Source organism: Strongylocentrotus purpuratus, unplaced genomic scaffold (assembly GCF_000002235.5).
Source record: "Strongylocentrotus purpuratus isolate Spur 01 unplaced genomic scaffold, Spur_5.0 spur5_scaffold_15, whole genome shotgun sequence".
Lineage (NCBI taxonomy): Eukaryota > Metazoa > Echinodermata > Echinoidea > Camarodonta > Strongylocentrotidae > Strongylocentrotus > Strongylocentrotus purpuratus.
The window spans coordinates 21,994,497-22,013,425 of NW_022145600.1; the positions used below are offsets into that span (position 1 = coordinate 21,994,497).

The 18,929-nt window shown below is 37.2% G+C and overlaps 1 protein-coding gene across 6 annotated transcripts in view; it reads right to left on the reverse strand.

The window, feature by feature from the left end:
- Positions 1–882: 882 nt before the first annotated feature.
- Positions 883–18,929, reverse strand: part of LOC575014 (gamma-adducin) — a 102,934-nt gene continuing 84,887 nt past the window's right edge. For 5 of the 6 annotated variants that reach the window (XM_030985824.1, XM_030985823.1, XM_030985826.1 and 2 more), the window contains 10 exons: positions 18,488–18,718; positions 17,756–17,998; positions 17,120–17,296; positions 16,048–16,317; positions 15,346–15,456; positions 13,878–13,964; positions 11,972–12,031; positions 7,803–7,974; positions 7,491–7,616; positions 883–6,973 (listed from right to left, as the gene is read on the reverse strand). In XM_030985824.1, the coding sequence (XP_030841684.1) occupies positions 6,750–6,973; positions 7,491–7,616; positions 7,803–7,974; positions 11,972–12,031; positions 13,878–13,964; positions 15,346–15,456; positions 16,048–16,317; positions 17,120–17,296; positions 17,756–17,998; positions 18,488–18,718 (1,701 nt within the window). In that variant the 3' untranslated portion in view covers positions 883–6,749. The remainder of the gene's footprint in view (positions 6,974–7,490; positions 7,617–7,802; positions 7,975–11,971; positions 12,032–13,877; positions 13,965–15,345; positions 15,457–16,047; positions 16,318–17,119; positions 17,297–17,755; positions 17,999–18,487; positions 18,719–18,929) is intronic. The other variant, XM_030985827.1, reaches the window with a different exon arrangement.

The following is an 18,929-nucleotide window of genomic DNA, read 5'->3' on the forward strand; positions in this document are numbered from 1 at the left end:
GATCTGTCCCATTTTCCCTTCAGAACTTATTAAATACTGTTTGAATTGAAATTGATTGTTATTTAGGGAGGACGCTGTTTGTTTTTATTTTGCAATATTAGGATAACAGTATGACCTATCATCTTGAGGTGGACATGAAATCTGAACATGATTTGATTCTATTGATTGTAATACTGCAGTATGTGCCAGTAAAATTAAGCCTATGTTTTCTGTCATATATCTACCCATGTTGTTTATATGTTGCGTTAAACATAATATATATGTATTTATTACAAATCTGTATTGTGCAGCTTCCCTTCTTTTAGTGACTTTGTAGAAGTATAATGTGCAGAGTGTGTGTGATAGAGAGTAGGGATTCAATTAAGAGACCAAGATAGATGACTTAAAATATATGCCCGATGAATTTCTTATTGTTTTACTGAATCAATCCCATATGTCAAATTGTCTATATTGCAATAAATTTCATGGCACAAATGTACACCTACAAAATCTTAAAGGGATTTGGTAACTTTGTCTCAGATTCTGAAACAAAATCCTGGATTTAGCTCATGCTGCAATATTAATTATAAACCTTTAGGTCAGTCAGGAACCCCATGATCAAAACCAAATTTTGTGTTTGCCTAACTGTTTTCATAACACTACAGTCTATTAAGAAAAACAAGTATGGTAAAACTTGTCACCCAAAGATTTTTTACTTTTTTGAGGCACTTGATCATTTTGAAGCGCTTAGGGCTTCAATATTACACCATATCACAGACACTAATAACCTGTAGGGCCGTGCATCTCAGATTTAACATTGTTAAATTGTAAATGACCTTCACTGAAACCCGCACTCCATCAAAATCACACAAACAAAGATAAAAAAAGAAATTCAATGAGGCATTTCAGGAACGAAATTGTTTTTTTATTATTTTTTTTTTATTTTCCATCATCACACGAAGACACAATATTGCAACTATATAAGCAAGAGGGGAATCCCCCTTTTTCACAGACTACTACTTATAACTCACTATATGGCAATTCCAGAGGGAAAATAGTGTGTGAGAGATGCACGAAGAAGGACACGCACTCACTAAAGTAGAGGCTAGAAAGGTGAAATTAAATGGAACTATATTTCATAACCATAAGGAGTTCTTTATCAGTGCAACTGTATTTAACAGAGAGGAATTGTATTTAAATTAGTATTCAAAACATCAAAAAACACTGGTAAGTTACACTGGAATGCAATACCTTCAAAGACAAGCACTGGCACAATCAAATCTTTTTTCTTTCGTTTGTCTTCTGAAATTTCAATCCATGTTTTGTAAAAGGAAAACTGATGGGAGACCATTTGTGCAGTGGTGTGATTTCTTTTCTATACTGATCTTTAAACATCTTGAATGAGATATCAATACTTGTATTTTTCGGATTAGTCCCAGAAACAGGGAAAACTTACATATTGGTCTTGTTAAATAATGTACAATGGGAGGCAATTGTCAACGTGTGATCACTTGAGGTCGAATTTCTGGCTTGAAATAATCTAGTGCAGATATTTAATAATTAGTTGATGAAGTGACTTAACAACACATGGGCACCTTAGTTAGAAGCAGCAGGAAATACATGAAAATTATGAAGAATGTAAATAAAATTAACCCCGAATGTTCTGATAACCGTTTTTGGCTTGAAAATGTTAACTTCTACTTCTGGATGTCTAATCAACGCCTACTTTCAGTCATCCCTACGTATATACATGTCCTCTTCATCATGCCGTCTGACGCATGTTTTGATACAAGGTCTTTCATTTTCAAAAAAATGGATGATCATGTACATACTTGTGAGAGACACTTACATACATACATGTACACATCGCAGTATACAGACATACATGTCTTCATCCTATTTCTAAAGCCTGAAGTAACTTGGTTAAATAATACAAACTATAAAGAAATCCCCAAAGCCATTGCAGCTAAACGCACCTCCATCTTGTATTTGGTTTGTTATTGGCAAAAAGAAGCATTACCAGACAAACATACGACTACAAAATGATTAGAAATATCTTATTCATCCTCGAACCAAATGTATGATCAATGAAAAGTAGAAAATAGGATTCCATAGCCAGCATATCTAGAATAGTTCTCCTCTAGAACATTGCAGTGTTATTCTAATTGTCCATTTGCATAAATGAAATTATGGCATTCTGCTGTAATGATACATAACAGTTCAATTCCAATCGGACTTAGTCCAAGACTAAAGCGATATATCATGATTGGAGTAGAAACCTTGAAAAGCCGAGCAAAAAGAGAAAAGAGTAAAGAAAAATGGTTTCCTAAGGCTTCAACGATGAATCGACGCAACGATACAAAAACAAAATAATAAACAGTGACTTAGTACCTAGTACTGTCCACGTTGTTTAACATATGGGCATTTTAATGCCGTAAATGAATTCATTCTACGAAATAGTTTACAAAATATGACTCTAAGAGGAAGCAAAAGTAAAAATTAAAAAAGAAATTGGCCTCATTACAAGAAACGAAAGAATGAGATTGATTTAAATATACAGCAGTTATCTATCTTGTACCCTACATTGGCAACACTGACGATAACATGGATACATAATTGTCCAATATCTTATTCTCATTTTGTAAATCACTACATCGATGAATGTAAAATTATCAAATCAATGTTTGTACAAGGTAAAAGAGAAGTACATAACATGACCACAAATGTGCTTTGAAGATCATAAAAAAACGTAGCAGATTTATTTTGAGAAATGACTTGGATGCGTCTCCTCAAAATGATCAATTTAAAACAGGTATAAAAAAATGCAGACCGAAAATTTTCCCCCTTCTCCACGTCTACTGCATACATGTAAACTATCTATCTATGTTTCAAAATGGAAATGGGTTGCAACGTTGCTGTGTGTTTCATAGTGTGATAATATACAGATAAATGCAGCTACTTATATTTCATTGAATATTGCCTAAAGAAAGATTTCTGACCAAATACATATACTAAACTATTAAGCTAATTGTGTGTACATATACGAAAAAAGCCTCTACTTTAAAATCATAGGGTAAGGAGAGATTACTTTATCATCCAAAAAAGGTAATAGGAATACATGAATAGTCAACGCACCGTAGGAGAACAGAAAAATACACAAGTACTATAAAGTTGATTTAAATTTGATACGATCCTATAAGTAGATTTTTTAGAACACGGTAGTCATTTAAATATGAATAGTAATTGTTTAAAATCCAAATCCACTGAATACGTAATAATTACAGTACACTGAATTATCTTAGCAACATCAACAATGCATATAATTCCTATTTGAATACAAATCACAGTAACCGACAAAGAGAACCAAACAATCATTTTCCCGTTTTGCCAATTTCTCTTCCTTAGTTTTAAATACAAGAATATCATAGCGCTCCATCCCAACAATCTTTTCAACTCTTAACGGCTGGCAGTTTATGCATGCTACTGTCTAAATGCGTCTCGTTTTCTACAGTCTACGTCTAACACTACAAATCTTCAGAATTGGATCCTCGACGAATTTAAATCAATAACATTTCAATAAAGCAAGGCTTCTTTACACGTCTTTCACATCCATAGTCTGAGAAATAAAAAATATAATTTTCATCTTTTTTAAATCTTCTTAATGCCCCCAAACTGTTCAATCATCCTGCACAGATAAGATTAAAACGTGGAAGTTAATTTTTGCCTCTCTTTTTTTCTTCTCATCTGGTATCTTGGTTGCATGGACACCACATGACGACAACATGCTGTGCATGTGATATAGGCACGTAGACCATGTGATGATCACATGATCGACACTCTTTTAGTTAGACCTCGCTCTTTCTCTCTACTTCGACTGTGCTTGCTCTTAAAAGTCGCACTAAACCTTCTATTATCATCCATCCGCTTTGCCATGCATCAATTAAAACCTCAGTCACACCACAAAGACTAACGCCAGACCGACAACTCACCGAACAAGAATTTACATGACAATAAATGGTCAAGGATTGGTTGGTTTTGAAGTTGGTATGATGGCGTTACCGAGGTATAATTATGGTAAAAAACAAGTTAGCATTCAACTCTGTACATTGATGTATTTACTCCTATCAGATAATTTACAAGTACTATACAACGTACAGCGAGCTCACAAATCTGCCGACTTGTACATCCCCCTTTTGCCATCTCACAAGGCAGGTTTAGTGCGACTTTATCCAGATGTACAGCTAGTACTACCAAGGCACACATGCAACCCAGCCTACGCACTTGCCCTAACTTAGCCTGCCATATCACAATGTATATGTCTGTTACACAAGATCACACGGTTAAGATCGTAAGTAAACCTGGGCCTGGTTTCATAAAACTTGCTAACAACCACTAGAATTGGGCAACAGATCTGCTCAGAGTTGATCAAATTCAATCATTTCTAGAGCTTTTTTCCCATTTTTTCTGACTCATTATTGCTGTCAGTTTTACGAAACAGGGCACCTTGTGTATCTTGCCAATAACCGTATACATATCAAGAACTTGATCTCCCTCTCTATACCTTGCTCAACCGTTGTCTGAACTGTCCATGCTCTAATAGATAGATCTACCTCCCTATTCAATCAGCTCTACGCTTTGCATGAATTATAACCACAGGATGATGGAGCGGGAAGATTTGCAAAGAACGAAAACCATCGTCGGGCAAACGAAAGACAATCCAGACAGAAAAAAAAAAAACAGAATGATGTCACAAAAAAAGTCCTCCAAAAACCTTTGTAAAAATTATTTTCCTCATTGTTCTTAAACACAGCTCATATTTACAGAGAACCGTTGCACAGTAACGCATGTACAGGTACAATCGACAAAATGGCATTTAACCTCCACCAACTTCCACAGCAAGCTCCCAAAAAAGAAATCTTGTGAGTAGACTCGTTTTGTACAATCAATTTTTCTGCTTTCTGACTGGGCCTATTGCACACCACACACAAACCTTATCCATTTTTGGATATACCAGTCCCATGCCTTCAAATTCATGTCCTGCTTTCATAATTTACATAACAACCTCAGTCCGGGGTAACTCAAATTGGATGAACGCTGTCTCCCCCTATCACAACCTTTACACACGTAAGACATCAAATGTTGTAATATCGTGTCAGTCCCATCATCAAAAAGGGAATGATTTTTTTAATAGCCATTATTTAAAAGGTTAAACATTTCACTGATTGTGTGAAATCACATTTTTTGTCCACTCTCTCTATATTATACACTACATATAACTACACTTCAACATTTCAGCAAATATAAAAAAAAATGAATCTTCAGTTTTACCACGCAGTAAAGAACGTCATGTCCACCCACAGGTTTGAATACACATGAATACACATGAATACACCGTTTACTTGAATCGTAGGAATCACCGGAACGACAGAAGAAGAATTTTGACACAACAAACTTGTCCCCAGGTCCCTGTCGTTCTAAGGGAACCACTTTACTAAAAGACTCCATGTTTGCTTTTAAATAACAATCGCAATGGCATCATCGATTATACAATTTTATACACAGCGCTTTCGCAACAATTATATGCTCACTGTTGACAGGGCACAGTGCATTATTTTACACGACTGTTCGGCTAGCATGCTACAATTTTCTTTTTTTGTTTGTTTAATTATGGGTGATTTGATGGAAAATTGATGATTACGAATAGCTCTAAACCACTAAAATGCTATCATGCATGCTACCTTTTTCATTTTACTTTTATACACAATACACATATTTCATATACTACATAAGAATAAGTCATTTAGCATTATAATCAGTATATATAGCAAAGGAAAAAAAAAACCTACTTACAAGTACTTTTGGCAATAAACATGATTATATCAATGAAAATGCTCATCTAATGAAAATAACGTACCTCTAGGCGATTTCAAGCTAGAGAAAATCCATGGAATATAAGAAATTGGGTACGAATGTATTTATTTCAGAACATCTGATCGTACGCCGTTTCTAAGAGTCGTCATTGGATGACAGCAAGAATGCGGAGCTTATTACTGAACGCTTTGATTCGATGCAGCATGAAATAGATCGTACAAATTTCAATTTGGAGATAAAATGTGCCGTTCCAGCTTATTTTCCATGGATTACACCAGAAATCGCCTAGAGGCATTTCACTTGTTGGAAAAGAACAGTCAAGGCAATAAGAAATCCTCCTCTACGAATAAGAACATGAAATATTTCCAAACAAGACCAGGCATGATGTACAATAACTACAGGTTTATGAAGAGCCTGATTAAAAAACCAATCATCACACAATTATAACAAAGAGATCAGTACTTTTTGATTGAGAAACGAGACTTGAGCATTCCTTACATCCGTTATATCACCTCATCTTATATTCATTTACACTAGAGTGGCTAAGAAAATGCAAAGGATCGAACTCTATCAACTACCTTTTTTTAATATTAGGTACACAGCGTTGAACACTGCCCTTCTGATGCCTCCGAGAGACTTAAGAGCTTTGTCATTTTGAGTCGTTGCATACACTTTATAGATATCATACACATCGCGTATCTTGATTCTTTCCATAACCAACTCATCAATTTACATATATTCCATGGTATGTCCGAGTTCTAACATACATGCCGCCACATACCTGGTTTACTTACAAATTATCCCTACAGATATCTTTGCATTGGATGATGAAAATTTTTTCTAGAACACGGCAATTATCACTTTCGCATTGCATGACTCAAAGTGCGAGAGAAAGGGCGCTATTCTCCCTTCTTCTCCTTCTTCTCTTTCTTTTTCAAGAACGATGGCGTGCGGAATTTCTTTTTCGACTTCTTAGAGGGCGACATAGGGTCCTTCGTCGGTGATGATCCTGTGCTGTCAACACCAGGTGAGGGCTCCCTTTCATCGTCCTCGTTTTCGTCCCTTCCGTTGATGGTTGTTTTCTCTGTCACTCTTGTCTTGTGAACTGTGGCAGTGTCACCCTCTGAAAATATACCACAAGCACATGATAAAATATGTTACTAAGAAAATATGTACGTCGATGATTCATGTTTCTTGAGAATGTGACATAATAAAGCTTATATCTAAAAGTATTCAACAAAGGCCCTAATCCAACCAGTCCACTATATTAATATCATTTCATTTATTTTATACTTAGCAAGGTATGGGAGGTATGGGAGGTATGGGTGTTTTATGATGTGAAAGAGACTGGTCACAAACAGTTAAGAACTAAATTATTCATACCCTTACCAATTTTTTTAATTGATTAAGTGAAAAATTGATTTCTCCTGTTTCTGGAGAATGTTCAACAAAGGCCCTAATCCAACCAGTCCACCTTTCATTCTTGAGTTATGAAAAAACAAACATTGACGATATAAAGCCCAGTACAATTATCCCTGGAGCAGGTGTTGGGCCACCCTAATGGGGAACAGGACGAGAGAAATGTCCCCATAGGTTGAAGTGGGACCGCAGAGCAGAACGCCTTTCTGCCATGCACTCACCTCCTGCCATTGTGACTGTAGTAGAGATCTTGGTAGTTGTGATGGTCTTGCCTTCACCCTGGGCGTCTACCAGCTTGTTGTCCTCTTCCTCTGGGGCCTGGAAGATCAGCTCAATCTCTTGTACATCTAGCAACAAAACAAATGGGAAAGGGTGTTAGACAGGCTGTCATAATAATTTGTCAAATTAGGGCACTTCCAAAGTGCAAGCTCAAAAAAGGGCGATATTCAAAAAAAAAAATTAAAAAACATATATATATATATATATATATTTTAAATAGAAAATAAAAAATTATTCTCGCAGATTTTTTTTACCTTGTCCAGTTTTCTCAGCGATTTCTCTCTTGTACTCCAGGATATCCTTTTCTGTCATGCTGCAGAACGGGTTCGGCGAGTACACGGTGTAAACGAGGGCGTCGTTCTGGTGGTCACGCTGGACGATACCCTTTGACCCCACGGAGAACTGACCAGGCTGTATGTTCTGGCCCTTTTGGGGTAAAACAAAAAAAAGCAGAAACAAATGATTTTATTGTCCATTGATCTAATGCTGACCAAGCAAAACATTGTGGCCCTTTTAGGATAGAAAAACAGAAATTAATAATTCAGTAAATTGATACTGACGGACCGATCTAAACATTTCCTCACTTAAATGGACAAACAGCTGAAGGCAATCATTTATTTACCCAATACAGATTTAGCTGAATATTTTGGCCCTTGGGGTTTAAACAAAAACTGTAATCTACATTTATATGAGAAGTATGATGGCCGGTTCTGGGACCTGTAAAACTATTGTAATGCAAAATCATGAAGGGGTCCCCTAAATATACTGCAATTCTTCAGTGATTTGATGATTTAGGGATATAATTATCTTCTGAACTTTCCTATTAGTTTCGTCTTTCCTATCTTCTGAAATCTACTATTTTCCATTTTTCTATTTTGGGGTGCTGTTCACTGAAATAATGTCCAAAATTCCTAGCTTTTTGGGGGTAACAATTCAATTGTTGTACTAGAGGTTAACACTTAAACTTTCAATTGCAATACTCACTCTGACAAGTCTATCATATACATTAATCATAATGGTACTTATTTTTAAAAATCTAATTAAGAGAGATTTACATGTTATTAGAAATCATTGAATTGAAAATGGAATGGGCATGCAAACAAGCAAACAGGCAAATAAGCTGGATGTTATCAAACACACACACACACACACACACACACAGAGGAAACATTAGTCGGAGCTGATGCAAAACCTCCAAAGCACTCACTACATCTGGAAACAAATACAGCTAGTTAGTTTGTTCTTGGCTGTTTACATTATGCATACAGTTCATGTGCATGTATGCACAAATGACTACGTTAAGCAGCCAAGCATATACTGCATATACTTTCAATTATAGCAGGAATTACTGTTTGAATGCAAATATGGATAATAGTTAGAATTTAATATCTCTTTGTTAGAATTATAATAATAATATTGATATATGAGATTATTAAGCCGCCAAATCCACTCGAAATCAAATGCTCAAGGTGATTTTGTGGTTTCACATGCAATTAAATAAAATTGCAAACTCTATTTTCATAAATGTGAGGTTTTATCTTGCAAACATGGGAAAAGAGGTTATAAGAACTATTGACATTTTGAGAATAATTTATTTTCCTTTTTATATACTTGCAGGCTCTGTGTCATACTACCTCAAAACTTATTGTAATTTATTGTAATTTTTACATCCTCAATGAACTAAAATGTGGCTAAAATTTTAATTGCAGTAATTTTGTCAACATACATGTACTGTAATGTAAGGTTAAATACATGGAAAGTTATTAGTGATTTGAGTGATAAGGGATTATCATTTTTGACAGGGTTACTTTATGAATAATTAGCATGTGTTAGGTTGCCTGCTCACCATGAAAAGTAAGAAAACTACAAGTATATTAATATTAAGTCTCAGAGCAAGTGTTAAAGTTGAAGATGTGACATGAGTAAATATCATAGATACAATGTGGTAAAGCGAGAATATTGCAAAATGAGGGACGAACAGCCCTAATCCACCTACCTATGCAACATATTACACAATAATATATTATTTTTCAGACTCAATCTTTATTTAAAAGCATGTACCATATGTATATGGTTAGTTAGTAGTCATTCTAAAAACAGCTCATGTTATTCGCTTACAGCCAACAAGAAAACTACTTTACAGTTAATGCAGTTCTGCAGGTGGGAATGTTCTACTTTCTGCTGCTTTCATGCAATGTACAATGGGTTAATCTAGTCAATCAGACTAATTAGTCTACTGGTACTTCATGCTCGTTCAATGGTTATTCATGCTGTAAGATGCATATCATTAATTCTAAGAATAAAATGGTTTACTATGGATTCTTTCTCAAACCATTCATAACACCTGCCTTCACAGCCATCTTGTGTAAATATACTATAACACGACTTTACATGGATGGGGTCGTTAGCCGGGCCATTAGCGTAAACACTAGGCCTGTTTTCATCATCTCGAGATTGCCCAATAACCCGCTATTTCTGATTTGGGAAATAATCCCGAAGTTACAAATCGCGTCTTCATCAGCTCGTGATTTGACCTTGAAACTTGAAAGAAGCTCGAGATATTTTGCTCAGCGTTCACACATAGTGCAAGTCTTCGGGCTAGTGAAAACGCATCAGACAAATACCAGGATATTTTGCAAATTGACCGAAGATATCTTGGGATGACTATCTCAACCAAATATCCCGCTAGTTGCAACTTCGGGCTGATGAAGACGCAAATTAATTGGATAATTTGTGATCAGGATAGTTCAAATAGCGGGATATTTGGCAATCTCGAGCTGATGAGGACAGGCCTTTTGCGAATGATTTTGATTTCATGATCCAGAGAAAATACTCTCCGTTCGCAATTAGGTCACATACCTAGGAGTGGGCTTGGCTTATACCGTTATTCAAATGGATATTTTATGCTTCGAGGCCAAGGTTTTTGACAGCAAGACAGAGATTACAGGTTCATGGGTCCATTACATACGCAGGACTCTATGTAAACATCGTAAACAACTTCAGAAAACATTCCACAAGTATCTCAATCTGATATAAGGTACTATTTAAGTCTTTCTGATGCATTTTAATTATGCACAATTTAATTCAGTATGTTTGGAAAATATATATAAGCCAATTTCATCCTCTTCTGTTCTCATTTATGTTTTTTATGTATCATTGGCAAATGAATGTGCATATAATAAATACAGTCTACACAAGAGTCTGCTTAAGATGAGGAAGTGGGAAGGCGAGTTCTACCACAGTGCCTTCTTCTCTTACAAGGCAGCATTGGCAATTTTCAACAACTTGCCTTTTCACCTTCTTGGCCTTAACACAGCATGTAGGGGAGTTAAACAAGTACCCTTCTCACTGCGCCTTACTTTTAGAATCACAACCCCTTAAAACAACGGCATTTGCCTATAAGGATGAAGCCAGGACAGATGCATTCTGGGTATGAACCTACAAAATAACCAATGCCATTTCACACACACACACGTACAGACACACAAATAAACATACACCCTTGTCTAAAATTCATGAATTTTTGGTAAAAAATACCCTTACATGGTCAAGTATTATAGATATTTACCCCTATTTTTGAATGAAGGACATTTTTTTTCTCTCTCTCTCTTTTAATGACCTTGTCTAATAATTTAATTGCCATTTGTGTTTCTGACACGCCAGTGTAATGGGGATGGGTGAGAGTTCAAACACTGGATTTTTCTTTCTTCCTTTCTTTTTATTTTATAATTTCATTATCATTATTAATATTATAACTTTTATTTACTTTTCACAGATTGAACCCATGACCAAAGCTGAAAGATACATTTAACATGATCATAACCATATTTAATTTTTATATAGCGCTTAATACAAATGTCTCTAAGTGCTTTACAAATATACTTGAATATGAATATCTTTTCTTCTTTTCTTTTTCCATGAGCTTACATCACTGTCTTTCAAGCAATTCATCATCTGACACTTAATTTGCACCTTCTTTTTACTTTTTATTATGACGACACGTTGCTATTCTTTCACCTTCAAATCATTTAGTCTATATTTACAACAATATCGTGCCGAGTCAGAATAAGAAAGGTGTCTTTGAGAAGAGTATACTAAAAGAAAAGGCCATTCTACCGAGGCACAATTGAATTAAGTCAAAAAGATCCATTTATGTTGGGTGTTAGTGTATATCAGAGCAAAATACAAGAAAGGTGTAAAAATGGAGTATTATTCAAGCACCACCACAATAATGTTAATACAAAAACAGATCACCTGAGTGCAAAGAACAAACGACAAAAGGTTATGGTATACATGATGGAGCAAGCACAAAAAATGCAGATGGGGGTAAGTACAAATTCTAAAAACATCATCAAATGAAAACTAAGATGATCATGTTGATGATGGTGGTGGTGGTGTTGGTGGTAGGTCGAAGGAGTTGTACCTGTGTTTCGCGGATCAACTTCTCTTGGGAATTAGACAACTGGGCGTCGTTTGCCACGATCTAATAGATGATGATGATGATGGTTGTCATGACGATTGATTAAGACAAAGAGGAGGAGGAGAGTGATGGAGTGAATGAACAACGAGGAGGAAGTGGAAAACAAACGAGTTAAGATGCCATGCATGAACGTGAGAACAAGACTCACTTCACCGACATGGCGCCGACATAATACCAAGCTACCACTCCTACCAATTTATCAAACTGCTTGATCTACTGCCGGTCTATTACTCTTCCCTCCATGTAATTAGATGGATGTCGATGATGGTTAAAATGGTACGGTAGTATGTTTTGCAGCATCAAACTACTGCATTTACAGCACAGCGAATATCAATTCTAGGATAAATGAATTTGTTAAGTTGAGGTATGGTATTTGTATTAGAAGCGTATATGAGGAAGTCCCTGGTGATACTGTGCAGCCTTTGTTAAATTTAATCGTTCTAAAACATGAGGTATTTTTTAGTCATGACAACCGGTGTGAAATCTACATAAAATGCTATTACAGATAAAACAGTTTGATAAATTGATATGAAGTTCAAGAAAGTGCCCTACACTGTAACAATACAACTACTACATGTATCACTTTGGTGAAATTCATGAATTGTTCTCTAAACATTAAACATTTAAGCAATTTCCATCTTCCAATGATATCATTTATCAAGACTTTCCCCTACTTTATATTTTGCATTTTTGGTGCAATTTTTTTGTTGTTGATTTCATCCACAAATATGTGTACATCTAGAAAAACAAATGCTACCGAAATTGGTGACAAACACTGAATGGAAAACGCGTCCTTACTATCTATATTAAGCTTTAATACTAGACAGGCATCAGATGCCAATGAACAGCTATCTTTGCTCTTCGGTTGTTTTAGAATATCTTTGCACCTTACCAAAACTGTGTTATTTTCATAAGATAATATCTTTCCTTCTCAAAATCAGGAATATCTGGTTTGATAAAATATACTCTCTTGTCGTCAAAAATGGTTTGATGTTAATTGTAAGTACTGTTTTTAACTAAATAATACTGCATATAATCATGTTTGATGAGCATTTCAGATAACATCTTCATTTTTATTATGAGGTTACAGCTACTTTTTTAATTTTGGGTATAAAGGACGCTATTATCCACTCAAGCAAGGTATATCATTAACAATATTTGATTACATGATATTTCATTATTCTGAACTCGACGACATATAAATGACATAATGAATTATTCCTGTTTTGTCTGTAATGAATACTGTCAGTTAGTCACATTCTTCACAATGTAAATTACCGTGCGAAATTAGATACAACCATTCTTAAATCAATAAAATGATGATGATGAATAAAATCATACTTAAATCATTCGCAAATTAAGATGAAAATGTGAGGCAAATTATCATCACTATCAGTTGCAAATCAAATCATGTTGAAGAATATAAAATATCACATGCTGGTGTAAAAATTATGCGAAAAATATTCACTGTATTAATTTTTACATTAAACTTCAATATCATGCAGTGCACACTAGTTAATATAATTTCTGAAATTTAAGTGGAAATTATTTTCTTTGGACATTCATTTCATTGGACATTAGTAAATTACAATACTCACCATATAAATATTAAAAATGAAGTCTGCATGTTTTTAACAAGATTTATTGCATCCAGTATTCTCAGCTTTTTTATGGTCTTCATACTATGGCTAAAGTGAGCTACCAGTGTAACAGTCACTAAATTCTTCATAGAATGTTCATACCGATGTGTAAAAATGCTATTTCGGTTGAGAAGTACACCACTGCTAATCCCTTAGAGGGGGTACCATGTTAACTTTTCCTATCCTGTGCATGAGTATTCTATGTTTACCTGTACTTTGCGTCCATCATCGATACCAGCTAGGACCTGTGATGTGGGGCCTGGGTTCTTGTTGTCCGTGAATTGTTCAGCTGTCACCTGAGACAGGGAAAAAACAAGTATGGACAAGTTGTCACTCTCGGGCAGAGGGGGTGAAGAATTCACAAGAGAGGACTATTACTAACCCACTGAAACCAGAGCTTGACCCTAACATGAGTCTGATAGACATGGGCCCAAAGGTTACAATGCAAAACCTCCAAGTTTAGATATTTAGATGGAGGGAACTATTACTAGCCCAACTGAAACAAGGGCTTGACCCTAACATGAGTCTGGTGGACATAAGCCCCAAGGTTACAATGTGAAACCCTCATGTTGAGATATTTAGGCAGAGGGAATTGTTTACTAGCCCAAGTGAAACCAGGGCTTGACCCTAACACGAGTATGATGGACATACATGTAGGCCCCAAGGTTACAATGTTATGAACCAGAGCAATATAACACTGAGTTCCCATAGGCAATCTTTTATTCAGATGGTCACATCTCAGCCAATACTTAACCAGGGATGCCAACCTTTCAGAGCACAAATCCGTAATCATAAGGCTAAAAATCCGTAATGTGGAGACAAAATCCGTAATTTTCTGCGCGACGCAAATTTTTCTGCACGCTGGCAAGCGCAGCTCCCGCAGGCAAGCGCGATAGCACAACAAGTTAAATAAAAGTAACATAGTCTACCTGTTCATTAGTTGGTGTTACACGATGCATTTCCATTTCTTACTGTATTCTTCTTTAAAAGTCTGTAACTTCTTGCCACGCTTCTTAGTTGTGGAAGACATGATGATTGATATCTAAATCCAACCAACATGAGTTCAGATTGTCGACGAAAATCGACGAACGCTGTGACAGCCTGTGAGAAATCCGACAGTGTACACGGCGCTAGCGTAGCGAGGCCTGGCGCTGGGCATGGGCGGGCGGTAGCGGCGCGGCCAAGAGAGGTATTTCACCCGGCCCCCGCTCGCGAAGCACATGTTGTATGCACATGTATGCACTGAAAGGGGTGTGCTAGATAACAAATTGTCCAATCGGAAGCCCTGTGGGATTTCTATGCATGGATTCAAGGATGGCTGCGCTGCAATAGTCAAAAGTACGTGCTAAACCTTAAACGTGCTAAACCTTAAAGTGCTAATTTTGAAAATCGGCAAAATCAGCAAAATCCGGAATTTATGGTATGAAAATCGTACCGCCCGTAATCGGCCGATTTCCCGTAGAAATTACGGGAAATCCGTACTAGTTGGCATCTCTGCTTAACCTATTCAATTGGTTTTCGACATTTGGACATTATTTTGGTGGTCTTTCGAAAAATGAAGAAAAGATTGAGAAATTCCAAAAATAGATTTTTAATGACGTCACACTTCACCACTCTATAGCACTTTGGTACTCTATGATTTTCACTGGTTTGTTTTTCATGATATTGCTGATTTACCTTCTTGGCGTTTGTCTTGAATTCTCTAGGGTTGTCGCTCTGCTTGGCAAACTGTTGAGGATCCTGGTGCTTAGTGGAGTGTCCTGCTGTCTTGTCTACTTCACTCACCCACTGATATAAACAAGAGCAAAGGAGAAATAATAATAACAATTCAAGTTTGGATTTATACTGTCTCTAAGCGCTTTACAGATATTATCATCATTACCCCCACGTACGTTCCTCATACACTCCTTAACGTCCGTTCTGTGGGCTATGACATTATTATTGTGACGTAACTCGTTAACAATTAAGAAACAAAGCCGACCCAAACATTCTGCTAATAGAATTACCTCCCTCTTTACCATCCAACCAATCAGATACAAGTAAAAATATGTAAAGGAAGGTTTTCCTACTCCCAAATGAATATTCATATTGGCAATTTGATACATAGTTTTCAAATGAACATTGAAGATAACCTGGAAAACTGTTTTAATCCTCCAAAATTAGCCCCTGGGATGCTGCAGGATGACATTAATTCAATTTGGACCAATATCCAGGGACCTGTTTCACAAAGCCTTTTTTCAATGACAAATGACAAAAATCAGTGACGAATCTGCTGATAACCAATCAGAATCAAGGATTTCAGTAGCTTATAACAAAAAATGTCATTTGTCACTGATGACAAATTTTGTGAAATAAGGCCCAGGTGAAGAGTGTACCTACCTTTGTCTTGGTCTTGGGGCTCTCCTCTCCATTCTGTTCCACGGGCACCTCCACCTTGGAATAGGAGTTGGGCGTGTTCATCCATTTGGTCTTCTCGTTTGCCTTTCTCCTGTTGAGCATCTTGAGGGGCGACTCGTACTTGCTGGCGTCCACGTCGTCGTCGTAGATGTAGGTGACGCCAGTGGAGACGGCTGGGTAGGCGACGTCGCTGCGTGGCTTGGGTTCAGACCGGGTCAGAGGGGCGTGGTAGATGTAACCGGTTCTGTGACCCTGGGGGTGGATGGGAGGGTATGAGATGGTTACTTGAGTACTTAATACCACAGGGATACCAGTTAGAATTGATCAGAGGGCCTGAAAATCACCTAGAATGAGCTAGTTTGTACACATAAAAGCCTAAACTATGGTATGAAAAAAACTTGCAAGGGCCTGAAAACTGGCATCCCTGATACCAACAACATCTCAAATATGACCATCTGCATCAAGTACAGATACAACTCGTCTAAAGTCTGTTCTCCCATTGTTCCCCCAACAAGGAAACAAAAAATCATCTGTGCAGAGCCAAACGGGTGTTAACTCTCTGTATAAAAAGATATGACTTAATGTTCTCCTGTCTCTTGGCAGCTGATATCTCTTTTAGAACTTGTCATGCACAGCCATTTAGAGCTTGATGCAATATGATGAACCTTCACGTACACGTATATAGCTAGTTTTACATAGTACATACCTATTAAACTGTACAACCCTGCACATTGGAATAGCTAATCCTAAAACTTTTTCACGTCCAAGTTCTATTTTGGAAACCCATAGTCATAAGGTTATAGTTGTAAATATCATAAACATGATCTTATATCCCAGTACCACCACCAAACCAACCGGAAATCAACTCCAAACCGACAACTAATTGACAGAATCTTGGCCATTCAGGATAACTGAATTCCTGTATGGTTCATCGCTATCTGGTGTTGGTCTCGTGAGTGTGAGTGGGATATATCCGCTCTCCGAGGTTGAAAGACTGCACCGTCCATCTTATCTAATTCACAACAAGTTGTACCACCATCTTTTCCCATCTTACCATGTTATCCAGTTGTCTCATCATGGCCTCAAACTCGAGCTCTCCCCAGCGCCATTTCTTGATCTGATCGTCTCCCTGTACACCTCCACCGCCCTGGGATGCGACCTCTCGGGTCTTCTCTGCAATCTCCGATGATACCTGGATCAGGTGGTCTATACCTGCAGTCATCGCTTGAACCTGGATAGAAAAGAGTTTCATCAAGTTTAATCAAATATTTTAATGAAATCAATTTCTTAATTCTTTTTTTTTTGGAGAGATAAGATACCTATGGAAGTAAACGAATCGGCTTGAATCCATCTAATTTTAAGTCACGGTTTATTAAAGTCAAATGAACACTGTTTTTTTTTTTACATTGGTGATTGCTTTTCACCTACGGTATCCTTAGATGTGTACAGGATAGGTGAAAATGAGTATGAAAGTAAAAAAGGATTGATGTGTTTCATTTTTTTTAAAGGTAACTGAGAGCTCAAATACAGGTTCACACAGTCTTCAAAAGTAGTATCAAATGCTCAATTTAAATTGTCAGATGAGGGAGGAACTTTTAGCATGATATGGAATCAAAGACTGGCAAATTAAGGGGAAACTTTCCTGAGCAAAGGGCAAATAAGTAAGCAAACATGTTTACTTAATACTGACCTGTGTGTTACATGCTGCCACGACGTTGACCGTGAGGAAGTAGGCCTCCTCGATGGTCTGTCCGCAGCATACGACACCGTGGTTACGTAAGAAGAGAACCCTCTTCTTGGGACCGAGCGCCCTGATGATGCTGTCCTTCTGTTCGTCATCGATGATAATGCCCTTGTAGTCGTAGTATGAGACCTCGCCCAGGATGAGAGCCTCCTGGCAGATGGGCAGGAGACCGCACGACATGGCGGATACCTGGGAGGTTAAAGGTTAAAGATTAATGAGGAGTGGTTGATTCATAACTTTCGATGCTTTTGAATATGACTGGAACTACTAAGCAAACCAGGGGGTGTTTCACAAAGACTAAGATTGACTTTAAGTTAGACTAAACTATGGCAGCCCATTCATGCCACTGTTTTCTCTCACCATTTACTGGCCTTGGTCTCTCAAGGGATGTTCAAATCATGGTCACTAATCTACAGAATTTACATTTTTTGGATAGTTTATTATTGAAGGAAAAAGATCATCATGAAGTTGATCTTTGTGAAACACCCCCAGGGCATGTTTCACAAAACTGTCATAAGTACAACATCTTGTTGAAACATGTCTTAATTTTAATAGAAACATTTCAATGGGTTGTGGGCGAATTTGTAAAACACTGCCCTGGTATACCTTAACTGGCAACTCTTGGGAGAGGCTTGTTATATGTCTTGATCCTTTGATCATTACGGCCATGATACTTACAGCAGCAATGACTGGCGTGTGGGCGTGGAGGATGCATTTGACATCTGGTCTGGCATTGTGGATAGCGGAGTGGAGTGTGAAGCCGGCCAGGTTGGGGCCATAGGATGTGGTGCCGTGGTCGATGATGTTGCCTACGGAGTCGAGCTTGACGAGGGAGGACGCGGTGACCTCGTGGTAGAGGAGGCCAAAGGGGTTGATCAGGAATTGGTCTTGCTCCTTGCTGACACGGGCCTGGAGTGAGTGATGGAGAGATAATAACAAATTAATATCATTAGTGAATGGGCTCATTACGATTTGAACATGTGAGAGGTGGAGAGATAGAGCAGGACAGAGAGAGAGAGAGAGAAAGAGAGAGAGAGAGAGAGAGAGAAAGAGAGAAAGAGAGAAAGAGAGAGAGAGAGAGAGAGAGAGAGAGAGAGAAAGAAAGAGAGAGAAAGAGAGA